At 41.0% G+C, this 22,624-nt stretch overlaps 1 protein-coding gene across 1 annotated transcript in view; it reads right to left on the bottom strand.

Annotated features, from left to right (window-relative positions):
- LOC117741134 (cytoplasmic dynein 2 heavy chain 1) overlaps positions 1–22,624 on the bottom strand; it is a 90,134-nt gene that overhangs the window by 8,354 nt on the left and 59,156 nt on the right. Inside the window, 18 exon segments of the mRNA XM_034547927.1 lie at positions 247–348; positions 899–1,006; positions 3,158–3,247; positions 3,249–3,275; positions 5,870–5,918; positions 5,920–5,972; positions 6,762–6,989; positions 7,504–7,565; positions 7,568–7,577; positions 8,804–8,845; positions 8,847–8,886; positions 9,325–9,398; positions 11,559–11,598; positions 11,600–11,667; positions 14,668–14,791; positions 15,450–15,612; positions 21,585–21,657; positions 22,447–22,578. Coding sequence (XP_034403818.1) covers positions 247–348; positions 899–1,006; positions 3,158–3,247; positions 3,249–3,275; positions 5,870–5,918; positions 5,920–5,972; positions 6,762–6,989; positions 7,504–7,565; positions 7,568–7,577; positions 8,804–8,845; positions 8,847–8,886; positions 9,325–9,398; positions 11,559–11,598; positions 11,600–11,667; positions 14,668–14,791; positions 15,450–15,612; positions 21,585–21,657; positions 22,447–22,578 — 1,485 coding nt within the window.

Raw genomic sequence — 22,624 nt, 5'->3', positions numbered from 1 at the left:
GTCTGGAGACACAAACAAGGACACATACAGTGTTTGCTAGATGTTCACAGTAGTCAGCTCTGAACACTGAAGCGTGTGTGTGTGTGTGTGTGTGTGTGTGTGTGTGTGTGTGTCTGCTCCGGTGGACTCATCTTCATCACTGTATGGGGAAGTTGAAGACCTCTAAATAATGTAGTGGGAGAAAGATTCACTTCCCGCTGCTAAAATACAAAGTATATGTATCTCAGTGCATTTCCCCTTTCTTACCTCTTGATTGAGAAGGGCAGTGGCCAGCTTCTGGACTTCTGGACGTTAGCAGTTGGGTCCCTCTGATGACTTTGCCAGTGCAGCCAGGGAATGGTGAATACTCTGCGACAACATTCACAGTTTAGTGAACACACTGTGCCAATATTTCAGAGCATTGGTACCTGGGGTGTGATCTGTCATTTGATTGCTGGGAACTGGTTCACGATGACAGGCCATTGATTGACTGATTGGGCTTCTTATTTTCATCTTATAACTTTGCTCTTTCAAAACAATCAAATGTCATGTACTGAAGAAAGTATTCAGTGCACATGCACATGTGGCTTTAACATATACCCAAAATAACAAGTAGCATACCGACTGCTGCTAAAGATGCCCATTCCAGGAGATGAATTACATTAACTAACTGTTTACGGTCCATACTCCTCTTCATGAAGCACTCATTTTCTATAACTCTTAACATTTTAACATATGATATATCATAACTAATTTATAATGCAAGACCTACATGACCTATGCTATTTGATGAAATCATTGTGCCAAATTACAAATATTCAGTTAACACCACCCAATAAAAATATTGTTCTTTTTGACAATGTAATTGTTGTAACGTAACGTGTTTAACATTATTAATAGCACTTATTATCTGACACACCTGTACCAAGCGGATGGCGTTGAACTGCTCCAGAGCGATGAATGACAGGACCGGTGACCCCTCCCCTTCTGTAGGTGCAGCCACCTTCTGGTGGATCAGAGTAGAACCCTGATAGACAGGTGACGGACAGAAATACATATTGGCATATTTATAGCATAGAAAGATAGATTTCTAGAATCAAGTTTAAACAATATTTCCAAGACTGAAGAGGAAGAGAAAGAGGGGATAAGGATGGTGCAGAGGGGGAGGAGAAAGGGGATTTTTGTTCTACAACACAATGCAGCAAATATAATTAGATGCTGGTAATTCTAACAGACTCAGAGCTGAAGATTTATTTTAGTTCTTCACTGTATAATAAAGTACAATGTCCTAGCATTGCTTTATGTCCCTCTTATCACTGGAACATTGTTAGAATTACATCAACTGAACAGTCTACTTAAATGAGCCACTACAGGAGCGTGAACATAGTATTATTTAGAGTTAGACAGAGAATGCATTTGTGCTGCTGTGCATCAGTATGCTATCGTGTGTTTCTTTTAATTATTTCCCTAAATTACGACAGTATATCTCTCCAGTGTTCCCTGTGGGTTCCCTGAGCTCAACATTCATTAACTAAATTGTTCTGTTGTTGGTTCTTCCACAACAACAAGATGTAACAAAATGGGAATTGTCTCTCTTTGTGCAGAGTAAACTAGGGGGACAGTGTGTGTTTGTTAGTTAACACAGAGATCTACTTTAAGTGCACCAAGTGTTTGTGTCTATATGTGTGCACAATCTAAAAACACTGTCATTGTGTTGCATTCTGCTGCAGATACTAGACTCTGTCTCTGCATCCTATTCATTTATTTTCCCCTTGCATCTACATAGGAAGGGTAGGGCTGTGGAGAGAGACACGAAAGACAAATGAGACAATGAAAATAAATCCGGTAAGGTGGGATTCAGCCTGACTACTATGCTATTGCCTCTCTCAAAAATGTAACTTAATAGCCAAATAAGCCATCGCCGCTGACTTGTGTTCCCTTGAGCATTAAGATTTGTCAAATTAAACACATACATATCTCCACTCACCCAAAATCAAACACACACAGGTTACAGACACAGGGACGCACACAGCCATACAGACGCACATCCACCTTTATACACACACAAGCAACGCTTTGGGGGAGCACACGTCCGCTGGTCCTCCGAACACAGAGGGTTAGCGGGCGACAAAGGGCCGGTTAATTGAAAGCAGTCAGAGGTAGATTGCGATCTACGGGAGGCTAGCTGCGGATACAATGGCAACAATTAACACAGTCAATCATTCTCTTGTCAGTGGGCACAAAACTACTTTGTCTGAGAAAGAGAGAGAGAGGGGGCAAAGGGGCAAAAAGGGGGAGCATGTGTGCTTTACAGCACGAGAGGAAGAGCGAGAGAGTGGGAATATGGTGGCTGAATTATTTAAATGTGGAGGTAGATGTGCTTTTGATTTGAAAAGGTGCTGGTCTCTAAGTAAGCCCACACAGCAGTGCTACCTGACGAGGCCAGCCAGTGGCTATCGCACACAGCGGGTGCTTAATTAGACCCGACTTATTTATTATTAGCTCTCACAGATTTTTATTTAGACTAGCTGCTGCTGCAGCATGTAACTGTCAAAGATGGAAAATAACTACAGAAACAGTTTACCAATCAATAAATAGTAAATACTCAGCCAGTACTATGAGTGTGATAGCAAAATGGTGTAAGACATGTGGGTATTCAACAGTTATTACTGGATTATTAATTAGTGTTCATCACTGTAATGTTGCAGCTCGTAAAGTGGTGCTGATTTGAATTACATTTTAAGTAGCTTAAGTAATCCATGATAATATATCATAATTCAAGAATCAATTTGTCTATTGTATTGTTAATCTGAATATACAAAGTATAATGTGTACTTGATGTTGTCAAATAAATGTTGAAGAGTGAAAAGTTTACCTCTGAAATATAGTGGAGTCGAAGTATAAGTACAAGTACTTGAAAACTGTATGTCAGTAAAGTACTTGAGTTCCACCACTGATCTTAACACAGTGTTTTCGAATGTCGAATTTTAGTGCATCAGGTGAAGAGTCAGACACAGTGAAAACGTTTTAATCAAGAACAAATGCACAGAGCCAGCTTTGCATTTTCGTTTGCAGCATAAAGACAACAGAGGGTTTCATTTTTGACTCAGGAGTGTGAGTTATTAGTTTAGGGTAAGGAATGAGATAAGTTGAAAAGATGAACTGGAAAATAACTGACCTGGTTGAGTTTCTTCCACAAGAAAAGGACGGGTGAAAGTCCATTGGACCAGAGCTCCCTGTCGAACTTTGAACCCGTTGCAACTGAGCGGACTCAGGACACGCAGTTGGGTAATAACCTGTCAGTCAATAAATTATAAACGCAAAAAATAATTAATCAATTCAGGAAAAGGTGTTGCAGAAGTTGCACAGAAGTACCCGTTTTCTAAATAAATAATGTGAGTGTTGCATTTGCTTATTAGACAGGTTCTGTGAAAAATTATAAAAAATATGAATACAATAGACACCGCTGGTGGCTACAGTCTCCAGTGACATTGAACACCGCTTCAGATCCCAGAATGCCCGAGTGAAAAATAGGCTGAACCCCAAACACCTCCTCCAACAGCTTCCTACACACCTAATCAAGCATGCTTAGCTTCCGGCTTTGAGTATTGGATAGTGCTTTTATCATGACTTAGTGTGTGTGTGTGTGTGTGTGTGTGCTGAACATGTGTGTGTGTTGTGAGGAAGGCTAAGCGTGTGATAAATGGCTTTCATTTGGTCCAGGAGAACTCTTTACTAACACCTGCTTTATCTTATTTGCTCAGGAGGGAAAGTGTGTGTGTGTGTGTGTGTGTGTGTGTGTGTGTGTGTGTGTGTGTGTGTGTGTGTGTGTGTGTGTGTGTGTGTGTTTAAAAGGGGGAGGCAGCTGAGGATGGAGATTTGATATGCATTGGGGTTCAAATGTATAAGGATTTAAATATATTACGATTATTCCTATCTCAAGCAATTACTACCAGGCAAAAACTGCATTTACCGTCATAACAAACTGGGAAGAAAAAGTTACTAGACAACGTCTATGTGCAAGAGAGTTCAGTTTGAATCGCAGTCGATTTACTGAAAGCTTTCACTTTTAATGTGATGGAGGATTGTTGCACACATACTTCTGTCTTGTCTATAAGCCCAATGCAATCCTCTGGAAACCCTTCTGACCCATGTTGGGTCATTGATACTGAGCCTATGCATTTATTTAAATGGCATCTATCAACACTTCTCTGTTCAGTGTGTGCGTGTGTGTGGTTAAGAGAAAGAGAGAGAGAGAGAGAGAGAGAGAGAGAGAATGAACGTGACAGTGACAAATGACAGCAGGAGGCCTGTGTGTGGAGTCCACCGACAATGTGAATGCACTTAAATGCATGAACACACACTTTGGAACTGTTTACACAAGCTGTAATGGTTTCAGGATTATTACGCACAAAAATACCCAAAAAACATCTCATTCTGTCAATTATACCACTTAATTTGTTGTGAGTGTTGCGTTGAGTTACATCAGAATATGCAGTGACCATCAACCACTACACACACACACACAAATAAATAAATAAATGAATGAATATTTATGACATCATGAGCATAAATATTACAGACCATCTGCAACCACACATATTGTCACTGGAAACATTGTTTGCACATAAAGTGGAATGGGAACAGAGAGAAAGGCAAAAACAAACCGTTAGCACGCACACACTCTGACATCCTGGCATACGAGTTACAGAGACGTTAAGGTCTGTGGCTGAGGAGCTTGTCGTGTGCTCAAAAATGTTATTTATAGAAGTGAAAATTAAAAAACGTGTTCAATTATTTTTTATATTAAACATAAACAAATATATCAACCGTAGACATGTTTTAATAAACCTGTCTGCAAGCGAATCCAGGTTGAAAACGTCTGCTGTCACCTTCATGCTCATACAACCTCACCTGTTGGCCAGTCTACTTCAAAGTAATCCTCTCTCCCCTTTTTGAAGACTGCGAACATTAAGCTATTTGTTAACGTTACATTATTGCTACAACGCGATGACCACACAAAATTGAGAACAATAAAAGCAGATGTGATATTCCCTGTGATGGATTACCCATCTAAACGTAGTTTCGTGCCTCTGCAAAGTGCATTTTAGTTCAGAGTGAAATAAATGGAATCGGATGGCTGCCGAATAAAATCCTTTCACCTTGAATTGAAGTCCTGACCCTGAAATAAACTGCTTTTATGTTTCCACAACGGAGATGGTTCCCCCTGACATTACTGGGGTTGTGGTTTTGTTTGAAGGATAAATACATTTTAACTCACACAATCAAACCCACAAATACATAGAGTAGAGACAAATCAATGTACATTATCGGGATAATCGTGAATATCACGAGTCACTAAAAAAAGCCGTCTAGCACACTATTATGGTAGAGAAGTGAAAAATGTTCATAGAGCACTCATTTATTTTGTCTATATTTATGCGTGAGTAAGTTAGGATTTGTGAGATTTGTTTTTCTTTCACAAAAAAAGATGTGTCCCATCTGAGACGCAATACAATGATTATGTTCTCCACAAAATGCAAGGTAAAGTGATTCCAGTATGTTGTAGTTCCATTTTAAGAGTTGTATGCATATTTGAATGATTATTAGATGATTATGTCTACGCACAAATAAAGTAAAATAAATGATGAATGAGTGTGCACGTACTGTATATGCATGTGGTTCTGTGAGCATGAACAGTGCATATGCGTATGCACTGATGAATGTGCTTCTGTGAGCTCCTGCGACAGCATATATTTGAATTTGCCTGTTAGCTTGCGTGAGTGTATGGGAATAAATGTGTGTGAGTGAGTGTTTGTATCACTGCATATTAAAGGAGGAGATGGAGGTTGTGCTGGTGGTGTGTGTGTATGTGTGTGTGTGTGTGTACCTGGGAACTGATGATTCTCTGGGAGGATCTCTCTATGTGGCAGGCAGACCAAGAATGCAGGTCGGTCATCCTCTGGGAGGTTCTCTATTACGCTGCGGTAGTCCTGGGAAAACATACGGACACATACTGTACAGGTCACACTCACACATACTGCCTTTTTTTCATATGGCTCTGTAACACATGTTTGCATCTCCAAGCAACACATGGTACTAAATTGAAATAGTAAAAACGTATATGCTCGTTAGATTGCTATGTGGTAGTATAGGGTAATTCATGCTATATTGCCTTTGATTAGGTGTGGTGTTTGTATGGTTTAATGCATATGTTCTAATTATATCCATTTGGCACAACAAGTACTTGTAAATACTAAAACTGAACTCCCACTTGCTACGGACTGTTCCATTGATTTAAACATTTAAAAGTACTAGACTTCCATCTTGACTTATTCAGCTTCCCAAAGGGTCTTTCAGTTGCTCCTTAAATGAACAGACATCTCACGGGACAGTTTCAGGGCATTTCTGCTCCCTATTCTGTGTGTAAACAAAGCTGCATTAACGGAATACAAAGCAATAGGTATAACAAACCAATGTGGTGAACTTGACGGTGAACATATTTGGATTTATTTGTAGTGGCATAACATGGACTTGTCCAGCTACTGACCAAACCAAAAATAATAAATCTAGTCAGTGAAAGCTTGGGTACATTAAATCAGTACTTTTTCTTTGAATGTTTTGCCTTACAGGAAAAAAAAACATAGATATGCTCCTTCTCTGTAGCAAGAATTAATGTCTTGAACATCTTTAAGAGCCACGCATACAGAACCTGTGCCTGCGACTGCATTAGAATGTGTGCTTGCCAACTGTATGTGTTACAAGTCATCCTGACAACATACCAACACTGAGCAAGAGTTTGGGAGGCTGATCTGTGTTGGAAAGAAGCGCGTTCCACCTCGGCTCTTTCTCTGACCAGCTGAGAGTGAAGACGAGAGGAGACGAGCAGAGAAAAACTGCTCCAAGTAGGAGCGCAGGATGCGGAGGTCAGAGGGGTTATCGATCCGTCCACCATAAATGGCATTCTCCAACAGGCCGTGGACAAAACTCCCACTCAAAAGATTTACCACCTTGGAGATACCGAGACACACAGGCACAAAGAAAGCTATAAGAGGGAAATGAGTGCACACGGAACAAAAGAACACCAACTGTTCACTGATTTGCTCACAGACAGGGAGATGAAATGAAGGGCTCACATAGAAACACGGCACAGAAATGCAAATGCAGTGTTGTCCAGATCATGCTCTACCATTGGTAGTTTAAATCAAAGAGGTACTTGATCAAAGAACCCACAGATTCAAGTTCACATTAGCATATGTGCTGCAGAGCAGATCAACAAAGCAGAGATCTCCACTTCTGTCTAATGGGCGACTGTGGGTCAGTGGTTAGCATGCCCGTCTTTGGCGGTTCAATCCCCGCCCTAGTCGATGTGTCCTTGAGCAAGACACTTAACCCTGAATTGTTCCCTGTAGCTGTGTCTACAGTGTATGAATGTAACATGATTGTAAGTTGCTTTGGATAAAAGCGTCAGCTAAATGACATGTAATGTAATAATAATGTAAATGTAATGCGTGGCCCTCCTACCTCAAAAAGCCTGTCGATGATCTCAAAGCCAGCACGGAGGTCCGACATAGAAAACTCATAAACTTAGTCCAACCCTGGATAAAGCACAGAGGAGGGGGAATAAGTACAAATATAATTACAGTTTATTTATTTTACATTATTGTACAATAGTCATACATTCAAGTACTCATGGATTACTTTCAGAATGTGTTCGCCCTAACGGGAACAGATGGCATTCAAAATCTCCCATCACGTAGTGTTTGAGGGTTGAAGTATCATCGCTCACACATCTCACGTGCCTTTTCTTCTTCATCTTTAAGCAACTGTGAGGAAAGTACGGTGTTATTCCACGACAACTATATTTTTCTACCACTGAGATTGAATACTCAAGCCCAAGTAAGTAAAGACAGCTGATTGCTAACTAGTAGATAGTGTATTGTAAGTCAATATATCTTTCAATCTACTTTGGGGCTTTCATTTTCAGGATAACTATCCATTGTGTGTATTAGCGACACTTGAGACTGTAAAATCACTTCAACACATCCAAATATATCTAATTGCCTCCGTAATGATCAGCTCAAATTGACCTAATTGAAACTTTTCAGAAAACCCAGCATAAACAAGGTTTTGTATTACAGCCAGATATAAACTGGCTTAATAACCTGATGAAGGAGAAATCATCAGTCAAGATTAGAATGTTCTCAACTTTTCTGGTCTGGTCATGAGAAAAAAGAGGAAAGTGATCTCCGGGTACATGTTTACCCTTTCTGTGGGTGTCTATGGGTAGATGAAGACTTTTATGTCAGTGTAACTTCCTCCCTGTTTATATCAATCTGTATGTTTTTTGTACTTCACATAAACTGGCCATGAAATAAATCAATCATAACTTTTGTATAATGTGCTGTGTATAGACGAGGTGCTGTGAATCAGTAATTGTGTATCTGTGAATAACCACTATGGAAACAAGGTCACACGCTGTATGTGGATATACCTTTGGATTTTACTAGTAAAAAACACCAAAAAGCTTGTGATTCCAAATGGCATTAAAGCACATGATCATGCTACCAATAGGTGGCCTATCTAGATGCAACAGCAGCTAATGCTAGTAGCATCCATAAAAAAAAAGAAGCTTGGCCGATTAGTTGTTTTATTTATGCCATTGTCTTTATTTATGCATCCAGGACTATTCCAACATTTAAACATGTGTCATATTTGGACTATTTTAAATGGCATTGCAATGCTACAGTAACTTTGAGTTTATTGTCCTGTGATGAAAATGTCGACCCCTCAGGTGTACTTTGAGGTGTTTGTGTTGTTTTACCTGTGGTATGTAGTTGCGCCTCTCTTGGCAGACAGCATGGAACCCAGGCCAGACAGAACAGAGACTGGGCCCGGCCACGATGCCTCCTGCACACAAACAATCAACAGCATGTCAGAACCACAATAACTATAATTTGAGGGCAGCTATCTCTTATTATTCGTCAAGCAAAATACAACAGAAAGGACTTAGATGAGATTCAAGCACGCTGTGTTCAGCTGTGAATGGTTTAGACTTTTTGTGTTGTTGCTTGCTGCTGTTCATTTTCTGTCCCTGAACCCGCAAGCTCGCTGGGATTTATTTCTTCAAAGTAGTTGTAGCCTAAACTCCTAATTATGCACTGAATGTTAACTATTCCTTGACTGTAAATGAAAACAAAGCACTAGTGATTGAGGCTTAGAGCCAGCTCATTTGCTGCACCTGGCTGTTAGCTTAAATGTAGGATGCACAGTAAGATATTCATACCTTAAAACACAAAGCAGAAATATCTGAGGCAACTGACATTAGAAAATTGAAAGAAGAGCCAACCTTTACTGATCTGCTCTGGAGTCCACGACTCATATGTTCGCAGTAGATTTTTCTTTAACCCGGGAGGAGCCTGGACATGGTAACAGAAAGGGAGGTCAGATAGACAATGGGAAGGGAAGAGAAGAAAGGTTTGTATTAAGATGGACTGTTCCACATAAGTTCAGATTGCAACGTCTAAACAAAGTCTTGTTATACAGGCACAGAAGCACGGGCTGCATGGTAAGATGTTATGGGATAGCCGGGTAGCACAAAGAAAAAGACGCTGCCGGGATCTAAAGTTAAAAAATAAATCAATGTCACAGTAACATGTGAGCTTGTAATATTGTGAGACGAGGTCGCTGAATTGTAAGAACCAAGTAACATTTGATCTGACATGACAGACAATATGATTCTCAAATATGAATGCCTGGCGAGACCAAAAAGAAGCTCTGAAATCATTTCGGGATGGGCGTCATGTTGTTTCCTTTCCTAGTCTGGTTAGTATTATAGCCAGCAAAGATTTAACATTTTATAAATGTAAAAAAAAAAAGCCTGTTCTCTCATTAAAAAATTCTCACATCACTGGAGAAAAACACTGGACTGGTCAGACAACATGGAGACACTGAACAAGCAAGAGCAGAGCATTAATATATCACATTAAGAGGGCTGACGACTTTGCAACACTGCATCCAAAAGAAACCTGCTGTTTAAGAAATTACAACAAGAGTCTGTGAAAAAACAGAAAGAAAACCGTGTTTGTTCAGTGTTATTTTTGCCACCTGTTCCTGTTATACTGTACTTAAGTTGGCATATTCTCGACACGAGGAAACACATATGTATCTCTAAACAGCTCTCTGTACATTTTGATTCTTCTGGCAACATTATGCTCTGTTTAGAGACAATACGCATACATTGACATCGTTTCACACATTATCAGCTTTGCTGAACATTTGGTACTTCCATCTGGAGGTTTTGATCACACAGTCGATACCACATATGTACTAAGAATTGGCTAAATCCCTACATGTGTTACCAACTTCAGTAGATGGAGCGTATTTGCCTTTTTACATCGTACCTCCACAGTCTGAATTGTACTTGTTTCAGCTGCAGCAGATGAGTTTCCTCATGTCCATCACTGAAGGTTCATCGTATTATTATGTATACCCGTAAGAAAGTAAAATGTTAACTCTACTTTTACACACAAGCAATTCCTTTTTACTTGTTCTCCCATGAAGCTACCGCATTCTGGTTCTCTGTATTTTTATTGAAATAAATTTTTATCATTTATAATTTGCTCTGAGAGGTTAAAGCTGTTGGTTTTCACTGTAAGTCGAATGCAACGCACTATTGCATATTTACTTTCTGAAGCTTCAACAATACACTCCAAAGGGGAGTTGAGCGTGGAGCTAGTGACTGGATTAGCTTGTGTTTTAGCCATTCTATAAAGTGGGTGGTAGATACGCGAGTCATGCATGCAGTTCACATGAATCAACTGAAAAGGTCCTTGACCAATCTTGCAGATCAGCTGTGTACAATCAACAACGATCACACTGGCAACAACATCTATGTATATCAGATAGACAGACAGGCATACAGACAGACAGGCAGACAGACAGAGAGGACGCAGCATGCTTGGCTGCTGAAGCTAACCCCTTGTGCACGACTCTCATCAGAAACACACTGAGCACACACATGACTAACACTTGAGCTGCAGGCTTCTTCTCCTTACAAATGTACGGTATATGTGGCTGCGTTGCATCTGGATTCATTATATAAGCAGTGGCTCGGAGATAAAAGCGGGTCTTTTTAATTGCTACCAAAGGCTGTGCCTGCGCTGTTGAGTGGCCGTGAATGCTTCGTTAGTCCCGATGGGCAGGTGGCACCTTGCATGCTAGCTCCTCCCATCAGTGGTATGAATGGATGTGAATGGCTGAAATGATGACATGTAGTGTTAAAGCGCTTTGCAATGGTTGAAAACTAGAAAGGCGCTTTACATACACAAGTACATTTACCATATTTAGGATAAAGGACATACACATTGCCATGAGCTCACATGACATTCAAACTGACATATGCACATCCTACTAATATGTGAAGTAGCATGGCCACTGGGGCTCAGACAAACATGGACTGTATCTGAAGAGAATAGCAACAATGTGAGGTGCATGTTTGTGTGTAAAGTTGAGTTCGATCAACGCTACCAACACTAAGCTACTGCGTGTGGTGGCGGTGGATGTGTGAGTCTGAGGACCTCGTAAGTGATCTTGAGGCTGGACTGCAGCAGTATGGAGGAAATCTGGGGTGACTTCAGCTGTCAGCCAGAGACGGAAGCCGGCTTTGGGATGGAGCACATTTAACTCCTGTGGAGGAAAGACAGCACACGCACATTAAAAACAATGTGCACATCACCATGGGAGAGTATTATGAGACCAGACTACTTGTGGAGTAGTGTATGGCTGTATATACAACTCTTAGCTCAGGGGTTCTTTCTCCATACACACACACACACACACACACACACACACAAATATACTGTATTTCAAAAGATAAAATGTGCTCATAAGTTGCAACAATTAGTGAAGACTTGAGCCTTTGATTACATTTATTGTCCAAACACTGTATTATACATCACCGCATCATACACTTTGTAAACTGTTTTAGGGCTGGAGTGTCTCCCAGTTTATCAATATAGGCCCAGCCAGCTGGACTGAATTCAAACACAGGACCTTCTTGATGTGGGGTTGTGGGGTAATACCTTTATAGTGCACCTTTTCATATCCATAACTCTGGAATAGTCCACAGACTGCCACATTTTCAAAGCTCAACTCAAAACACAATGTTTTTAGAAACCATTTCTTCATATGTTTTTCTTTGTAAACTTACGTGGATATATTCACTAAACCTGTATTCATAGAGTGTGGTCCAATGAGCACGAGAAAACATTCACCTCACTTCTAAATATGTGTTTCTCTCTCCTCCTCTCTGTTCTCAAAGACTCTTGGTCAAAAATAGCATGCTGGCACCTCGGGGTCTTGTGTCGTCTGATTGGGTACTCACACGCACACATATTGAATTGTAATCAATGTGTTTCTGCATCATTTGGAACCAAATTAGTTCACTTGGAAGCACAAATAGTCACAGAACACAAGGACTCCCTTGAAGAAAACTCTGCTGTCTCTCTTGTGTGTGTGTGTGTGTGTGTGTGTGTGTGTGTGTCTGTATCTGATGTGTTGTCAAACAGAATTCCAATGGAGCAAATTATCGATTGAAGATAGAAGACAGACACATTGACAAAGAAGAGTTGGGTAGACACACACAGGACGCACAGATGGTGGCAGAGAGAGAGCACACATCTATTCTACAGTTTGAGCATGGACATCTTTATAATACATCCATATTGTTCAGACATGCACAGTGTGTGAAACACATCCCACTGAAACGCAGAGAGATACTCAAACTCAACAGGCTTTACTCTCAAAACATTTTCGCTAACGGAAAGTTGTATCTACACACTGGAGATAAACATTATAGGATGCAGTAACTCCTGATACAATTCTTTCTCCATGATGCACTGAATGCTATTAATTATGGCACAATAGATGGGATTCTGACAGATAATATTTATTGTATTGTGACACATACCTCTGCAGGAAATATAACTGCTATTATTGTGTATGAACCTGATTGGCAGACAGAGACACATATAGAGTCATAGAGTCTGATGGAGGGGGTGATGTGAAAATGAGAGACAGAAAACAATGCAAGTGGAAGAATTTGAGTAGACAGGGATGAGAGGACATCTGCAACGCCAACTTCAATTATGAACACTGACCGCTCTCCTTCGCTGTCTCTCTTCCCTCTGTCTCCTCTCTCTAACTGACCAACTGGTTTAGTGAAGGAGGATAAGACTGGAGAGACAGATGGCAAAAGTTGCAACATTTTGAAACTACATTGAGAGATACAGTAATACTGAGCAGATGGACACGGCTACAGAAACAGAGGCCGATACTAAAACTTGGTAGAATCTCTACCTGTCTGCCGAGGCTCAGTTCATCGTTCCCTATCACCCTCCCTTTACATCCACTGTGTCCTCACTCTTCCTTTCCTATGCTCCCTCGTTCCACTTGTTGCGTCAGTTTTTCATTTCAAGCTCGACTGCTGAGGAGCGAGGCGATGAAACAATGAGAGAACGAGGGCCGGACAGAAAGAGAGTTTAACAATATGTTAGGGAAAAATGAGGAATGTTAAGAAAAACTGAGGAAAAAATACAAAATAGCACACTAAAAGGAAAGTTCAGGCGAGTGGAACGGAGAGGGACAAAAGTAGAAAAGGAGAGCTGTATTAGGGGATGCTTGAAGTCACATCGGGAGCACCGACAACTCGGAACTGGAGGGATCTCAGGCTAACCCTGGAGCATGCACACGCACCAACACACAGACACACACACACGCGCACACACGCACACACACACACACACACACACACACACAACCCACACACACACACACACGAAGATGCAGGCAAATCACTGCCAACAACTGTGCCTCCAAGTGAGATGTGACCTGCTACAGTGACACAGCAATAAACAAAACCCCAGGAAAAGCACAGAACAAATAAACACAACGAAAGTGACACATATTAACCCACTTACTGTAATATGACGCACAAGCACATATACACAAAGATAAAAACATAAAAGACGAGCAACAAGGGCACTATGGATGGCACATACAGATATGTACCGTAAAGCGAGCACGATTCAAACACACATATACGTACATGCATGTGTGCCCAGAGATAGAAAAAATAAACAACACGCAAGGTAACGACACAACAAACAACAGAGACTAATATGGGCCGACAGGTAGAAAGAAAATGGTGTATGTGCAGGCAAAAGACAGAAGGTAATTTTAGATATGGAATTCTGGGCAGCCACCAGAATGTGTCTTTGTGTTCCTGTGTGTGTGTGTGTGTGTGTGTGTGTGTGTGAGTGAGGCATCCACACGCACTGATGATGTGGACAAGTGCTTGTTTCACTGAACTAATTGTACTTACTTCTTTAATTTATTTTCAGCAACTTTCACCGTTTATTTGACCCTTTCTTACTTTGGAGGTCTTATGATGTATTATCATATTATGTTTTGACTTATTATGGTCCCCTTGCTGGATCATTGCATCATGTATTGTACTGCATTGCAAACATATCCTGTTAATCTCTTTGCCTTTCCCCGGCCCCTGATGCACACCTGGCTTTGCACACATGGCTGCAGTTTAATATAATATTACAGTAAAGGATGATACAATGCATCTTACATCTTACAATAATGCAAAACTACTATCCAAACATACAGAATCCCTACTTTTTCCAGGAGCGGTAGCCATGTAGTGACAAGGTGAAGGTTTTTCAGGCAAAGCCAGTCTCCATTCCGGGAACATTCTCTGAGTGTAGCTAAGGCCACATCAGCCTGTCCTGACCCAAGGAGATCTAGACACACAGAGGGGGCAGGCAGGTGGAGAGAGGCAGTGGGATAGAAAATTAGATTCTTCATTGCAATTTCTCAGAAGTAAGTGGACAGATAATCTGTTTTAATATTTGAATCCATCGCTCTTCTCAGCAGGAGAAACATGGAGAAACTCGCAAATAGGGATTCCCAATGTTTGATTTTTATCAAACAGAAACTAGTAACTCGTAGCTAATCTGATTGATATTTATATGTAACTGATTTTATTTTGAGTAATGTTATATGCAGCACCAATACCAGTGTGAATATCGTGTATTTCTTTAGTCCCCCGTATATTTGCTTGGTTACACAGTTGGCTGTAGTTACAGTGGAAATGGTAAAAGAATGTATTTTCTGTTAACGGTTTACATATTCTTGGATAAAACACATAGCAATAAATAAGTGCCAAGTGCAGGGGCAGTTTCCTTAGGCGTCTTGAAAAACATATTCATGTACAATTGATGAATTCCACTGAAGAACATTAGCAAGAGCTATGCCTCAAACAACTGTGTTTTAACAAACTGTAGGACTCTCATTTTTAGAATTTAGATTTACAATAGACAATATATATACACACGCAATATATCTGATTTTGGTGTTCTGTTGAAAATATTCCTTCCCATTTAATCTTGTTCGTCTTTACCTCATAATAGTTGTCCCTGCCCATAGTTTCCGCTGCTAGTTCTGCAAGCTCCTGGGACGGGTCTGCCCCCGGAGAGATGATGATCAACACCGGCTCCCATTCCAATGTCTCAGCGTAGAGACGGCGCAGGTTCAGAGGAGGGGGAGAGAGCTCTTTCATACCTGCGGATAAAAATGGAAAAAGAATGTAGGGTGTGAATGACAGATCTGTGAGAGAGGTTTCAACATTGCATTTAATGCTGATATGTTGCTCAAAGTGACTGGATATACAGCACAGAGAGGATACACCAGGAGGGGAAGGCGCAATGCAACAAAGCAAAGGCAAAGGGCATTCAGTGAGAGTAGATGGCAAAGGACGGAGGACAGAGGCGTGGCAGACAGTGCCTAAAGGGGAATGATGAGGAAAAAGGAAATGATATATATATACAGTATATTATATATATAAGAAGAGGGAGAGCAGAAGGGAGGTGTTGATGAAGAAAGAATGAGGGGGCACAAGAGGAAGAGACCGAGTGAGAGAGATTAGGCGCGTGATGTGCTGTGCATACTGAGTGTGAGGTATGCAGCAGTATTCACCACACAGAGCAGAAGAATACCTTGTCAGCCCCCTGGTGACGAGAAGCCAGGCTCTTTGTGTATGTGCCTAAGTGCATGTGTGTGTCTGCATGTGTGTGTTTTCTCACTGAGCATTAGGCTCTAATCCTGCTGTAATATAAAGAATGATATATCTGATATGGGTTAATAGTGACCCACAAGCAGCAATACAGGCTCACCCAGTGTGTGAGTTCCACTGTGATGTTATTCACACATGTATCCTTTCTCTCTCTCTCTCACACACACACCACACACACACACCACATTAAATCTGCTGCACTAGAAGGACACATACACACACACGCACGCACAAGGTCTTGGTTGAGAACATCTCAGCGCCACCTTTTGCTGCATTTACCAAGGCAACACACAGTCATCTAACCACATGGCTCGAGGTGTCCGACTCCAAAAAAAGGTTGCATTTACAGAACGTGCGCTCTGCAGAAATGCACACACATCTACCTTTGACATGTATTCAGTATTCCTGCTGCAGACCAGCGTCCTCGGTCTGTGAATAGCAAAGTTCACCTTGGCTTTTATGACCCACAATCAGGGCAAAGAGGAGTCTTCAAAAGAAATGCTTTTAGTCTCCCTCTGGTTGAACACAGATTAGTGGAGGAAACACTGAATGGCTAAAAATTAATGAGCAGACACTCAGTCGCACACACCACTGGAGCATTACAGAAGTTGACAGGACGCATCTCCATAATGATTCGTTAAATACGAATAAAGTTTGTATCTTCGCTGGTGATATTGACTACCCCTTCTCCCCGAAAGAACTGAACGGACCACAGTAGGGATGCTTTTTATGTATGTGTGAAAGAGGGTTTGTATTTTTTCCAAAAAGTAGAGAGGGCAATGCAGTGTGTGAGTGTGTGTGTGTGTGTGTGTGTTCACCAGGCATGCCTGTGTGCGTGAGCAGTGCCCAGGCCTGGACTGGAGGGATTGAGTCAGATTAGCTGTAAGAGGATTACAGACCATGCCTTCATTAGCATACTGATTTTACTGCCAAAAACACACATACACATACACACAAAATCTTCTCTACTCTCCTGGTTCTTTTTCTCTCTCTCTCTCTCTCTCTCTCCCCTCTCTCTCATTCGGACAAAACACTCCCCCCCCACCCCCCCCACACCCCCCCCCCTCCCCCCCCCCCCCCCCCCCCCCCCCCACCCCCCCCCCCCCCCCCCCCCCCCCCCCCCCCCCCCCCCCCCCCCCCCCCCACATCATGCACATACAGACGCTACAACTTCAATCAATGGGTTCACTTGGCGTTCAAGGAGTTGGAAGGACTCTCTCTGCATCAAGATAGTGGAGGAGTCTGTTTTATTTGTGCGTTACATTAGAACTGCCCTCAGACAAACGAGAAGAGACAAAAAGGTGACACGCGTGCTTGCTGGGAATTAGCTCACAGAGAAAGAAAGGCATGTACTTGTAAAGGATAGCGCTAAGAGAGACGGGCTGTTTCGGCACTCACGAACAGAGGAGTGCAAAGAGCAACGTTTAACAGAGACACATTGTCAGGCTGGAGCCTTATCCTAAATGGTTATTCTTTTACTTTTTCAATATTGGACAAACAGCTTTCATAGCCTCGTTGGTGCAGTAGGCAAAACGGTGAGTTTGAGCCTAACACGGGGCAGGAATTCTAGGGAAATTAGTTATCTAGAAATAACAAAGAATGCATGGAGACAGTTACTGCACAGAGCAAATATAATACTCACCTTCAATGATGGACACCCACAAACACTGATATTCTGACACACAGACAGAGGCTGGAGTGTGCCCCTCAATGAGCCAGGGTTATTATTAGAACTAAGTGTCAGCTGCACAACAGCTGACACTTAGTTTCAGTCAATAGAGCTTTTGCTATCAGTAGGAAGCAAGGCAGTGGGAGTATTCCGGCTCATCAAAGTGCTCCTCGCTCCGGCTCTATCTTCTCCCTCCCATCCTTTTTTTGTCACCACTTCTTTTCTGCTGGAGCTTTTTTCAATGTCATATCAAAACCACTTGTGAAACAATTTGAGAGTGGATTTAGTTTGAAGGAAAACATCTCAAGGTATAGTTGCCACCGTGACTGCGTACTCATTTTTCAGGTCGGATTTGGTAAGGTCGTTTGAGAAAATTATTAATTGAATAACATGCTGTCAAAAGCAGTTTTTAACCACACCAGTGGGATGGCAATATTGCAGCTTGCCTTGGAACTTGGTAGAAACATTAATGGGTTGCAAAGGATTAACATTAACATCAGCTTTGGGGATCCCTTCATTTAACTTCTAGCACCAATGTGAGGATGGCATTTCTTTACTTTCGAATGTCATGAAACGTGGTGGAGATATCCAAGACACCCCCGAGGATAAATGCTGACAGCGGCAAAGTACCATTTATGTAAGAATTGACTGAACTTGAAAAGGAATAATTTATTAGGCCTCATTTTGTTATCATTTAGTGTCAGGAGATTTGCATACAAATTTAAATATCTACTGCAAGTGTCAACATTAATTATACATTTTTTAAACAGAGATCTCAGTATCACCTCACAACAATAAAGAATAGTGGAAGGACCTGGGTCCGATCCCCGATGGTCTGTGTAGAGTTTGCGCGTTCTCTCAGTGGCAGCGTGGGTTCCCTCCGGTTCTCCGGCTTCCTCCCCCAGTCCAAAGACATGCTGCAGGTTAATTGGACTCTAAATTGCCTGTAGGTGTGACTGTGAGCGTGAATGGTTGTCTGTCTATATATATATATATATATATGTGTGTGTGCCCTGCGATAGACTGGCGACCTCTCAAAGGGGAACCCTGCCTTTGCCCAATGTGAGCTGGGATTGGCTCCAGCGGCCCTAAATAGGATAAGCGGTTCAGATAATGGAAAGCCAAACGCCATGCTGTCAAAAGTAATGTACCAACTATGTGATTTAAGAATGGACAAGTTGTCGGTCTACTTTACCCCTACAACGCCATTAATTCAGCAGTATTTCATTATTTGTTGTGCATCTTAGAGTTACTCTCACTCCAGGATTACTGTCTGTCCACCATCCATACCTCTCACTCATCCATGCACACACACTTTCACCACTGACTCAACAGACTTCTTTTGTTGTAGTTAAATTCTTTGTCTTGTGTTTCCCTTTAACCCACGCTGCCTGTCTCTTGTTGTGGTGTTGGCGCTGGGTGATGACACAGAGCATCGAGGGTGGATTATAGCCTTCCAGTGAGTATGTCAGTGCAGACACACTGTTGCAGTATAAAGACTGGATTGTTATTAATTTGGCTTACGTGTTGTTATGGCCTCGTGGGCGCAGTAGGCAGCGTGTCACTCTAATAATATGAAGGTCGTGAGTTCAACCCTCACACGGGGCAGTTGTTTTACTGCCATGGCTATGAGCCATACAGTCCTTATATTACCAGAGTGAGAGCCATATCCATATTCTTGTCAAGGGTTATTTTAGCCATTGTGAGAGTGATTTGGTCTGCAGGTACACTGGTGCAATCGAGTACACAGACAAATATAAGACTTTTAGTTAAGATAATTTGGCTGAAATCCAGAATGAAACACAGTAAGATCATTGTTATATTCCCACCTTGTATCTCATCAAGTCACTCCACAGTTTAAACCTTATTAGGCAGCATCAGTATCATAATGAAGGTTATGAGTTTGAGCCTGATCTCATATGGAGATCAACTACAGACACATCCTGAAGATTTTCCATAGAAAATGATCAATGGTCAATTGAACCAATAACAGTTGCAATAACAGCACCAATGGTGATTTTAATGGGGTGTGGCTATATTTCCTTTGTAAAGAGCTATTACCTGAATATTTAGGAAAAGCTTATTTGATTGTTGCCTCAAACATAAAAAGAGCCTACAAAAAGACTTAATATCACTGGGCCACTGTTACCTGATGACATCATAATCTCATAGTCATAGTAAACTCAGTTTACTGTCAAAAGCAATTGTGTGTAAATTCTCAAAAGCAAAATGTAAATTCTATTTTGGGTGGGTTTTCTCATTTAAATAAGGAATGTTTGGCCTTGAGTTATTGTTTATTCCTAATGAATATTCATATGACAAAGATGCTGACAACCAAAGCACATCATTTCCCCAAGGTTAACACACCCAGTAAGGCTTTTTAAAATGCATGTGTGTATTTGGTATATACACAGGAGGCAGGTACAGGCATAGACAACAAAGCACATCGTGTTTTTCTTGTCTTCAAAATAAAACATTTGATCAACTTAAACTGAAACTGTAAGTTATAATATAAATGTTATGTTATGTAAGCTGTGTGAATAGCATGACCAATTCATATTTCAAATAAGATGATCAAGGAGGCAGACTTTGGACAATTTACTTTGCACAGTAAGCTGGGGTCTTGTTTTGTAAATGCGGTGCACATTTAGTAAACTTCCAAATACTTAATGATTTTGTTTTCTTTTTTTTTTTTACTTGCAAGCTAAATTGTCTGGAAAATTTGTGACTAATTGGATTGTAAGCAGCTCAAAAACTGCTAAACACACTGATGGACTGAATGTTCATGCTCTTGTTCAGACAACAAAAAAATCCTATATCGCTAATAAAAGCTGAACCTATAAACCTAAAACCATCAGAAGTCAATAAGCGTGTTTTGTCACACAGCACACGCCTGACATCAATCAGCAGCATCCCAGATCGTGCAGCCAGAAGTGGACACACAATACACCATAAGGATTATCTGGACTAAATAATTGGGTCCATTAAGAACAATAAACTACCCCTCATTATTACTCTGTGTGTGTGTGTGTGTGTGTGTGTGTGTGTGTGTGTGTTAAAAACACATTAAGAGAAAAGATGGAGAGGACTATCGGAGGGAAAACAAATGATGCCATTGTCAAGAAGTGGACAAGTATGAGATCCAACATGGAAGCTCTGTTTGGGAAGATTTGGCCTGAGTCGAGTGTGAAGGCAGAAGGTGCTTGTGGAAATCATTTTGTGCAGAAGCAGTTTATCAAAATCAGTAAATGAGTATCTCGTCATGGTGTTTACAGCTCATTATTCAGAGTAATCACAATCAAATTCAGAAGGGAAAATATTTACTGAACCTGTATCAGAACAAAACAAGTCATGTTGTTTTTCATTTTTCAGCAGCTCATCAAACGTAACTTGCTTTGTACGGAGCAGAGCGTCTGTTTATTTGTTGTATTGTTTCCTTCAACATCTGCAATAAACGCTAAAGGTGTGTATGAGAAATGAGAAATGTGTGTAATTCATTCATATGATGCTCGTATAGGTAAGAGCAAATAAGGAAGGAAGAGAAACCTTGTAAAATATCAATAAAGACAAGACCAATTTCCAGAACAGTTAGGTGTCTAGTGGGCAGCATAATTATGCCATGAATGTGATTTATTTGTTGTGGTTGTTCAGTGGGAAATTGTGAACAATAATTAATTTGATTAATGCGTTTTCTGGCTCTTTTCAATACAACGGTCATAAGCTTAACTCTAGGCAACATTGATAAAAAATAATAATACAAAAATATGAAGAGCTGTAGAATGAAACACTTACCAAGGGCCTGGTTGGCGAACGCTGCCATGGCACTCTGGAGTCGGTCTGGCCTGACTGCCTGAACCAATAACAGCTGGGAAGGGCGGGGACAGAGGCGAGCAAAGAGAGAAACAACAGCTGTCCATTAAAACCTTACAGACAGAATGTTTCCCTAAGAAAAGAAATTACATAACTTGGATACATAACCATAATAAAATTCACAGAGGTTTCTAGATGTTCTTTTTTGGATATTTTTTAAAGAACACAAAACAAAGTAAATGATCAGTCAATTGTTTGGTCAAGTGCGTATACTTGACTTTCGTGATAAGTGGCACTTACACTTCAACTGGATATAAACTGGATCCCATTTGGAATGTTTATGTCGACGTCTGGGAAATGGTCTAAAGGTGAATTACCAATAAATGAGTTGCAAATGCACAAACTCTTCGTTATGCAAGTTTATTAAATATATAGGCTACACATACAGGAATTTGGCAAGGAATTCGAAGAAAATGATGCGGCGTATAAATGACAAAAATCTGAACTAAGACGAAGTGTCAATTAAAACAGTTTTGCAACAAAATCAAAAAAGAAGAAAATCTGTTTTGGCAGAAATGGGTGTGCAATAAGTCCAGGAAAAAAAATATTGTGTTGCTATGTTTCACAGAAAAGCAAGGCAATATTAAATATGATTGATAAATGGTGGCGCTATCTCCAATGAACCCTTTTAGCTCTACTGACCCATAGACTCACGACTGACGGAGAAACAATCAAACAACAATGAAAACACAACTGTGCGAGTGGACTTTTGATGTACTTTGTTAATTATGATGCCGTGTTCTATTTGGCTGACGAAATGAGTGTTTTTTGATTGAAAGCTGACCTGCTGGAAGGGAGAAATCTTCTTGGCAATTGAAGATGGGATTTCCTGTTCACACTGCGAGCTCTGCGAGAAGGACAGCCAAAGGTCTGAGTCACTCAAACACATGGACTGGTAGAGGGCTGGGAATGTAGCCTGGAAAAGACAGATGGCAAAGGTGAAAGGGTGAAAGACAGGTTGA

The sequence above is a fragment of the Cyclopterus lumpus genome, chromosome 13 (genome assembly GCF_009769545.1).
Source record: "Cyclopterus lumpus isolate fCycLum1 chromosome 13, fCycLum1.pri, whole genome shotgun sequence".
NCBI lineage: Eukaryota > Metazoa > Chordata > Actinopteri > Perciformes > Cyclopteridae > Cyclopterus > Cyclopterus lumpus.
Note: the sequence above shows the minus strand (reverse complement) of the source record. Positions and strands in the feature narration are given on the sequence as shown.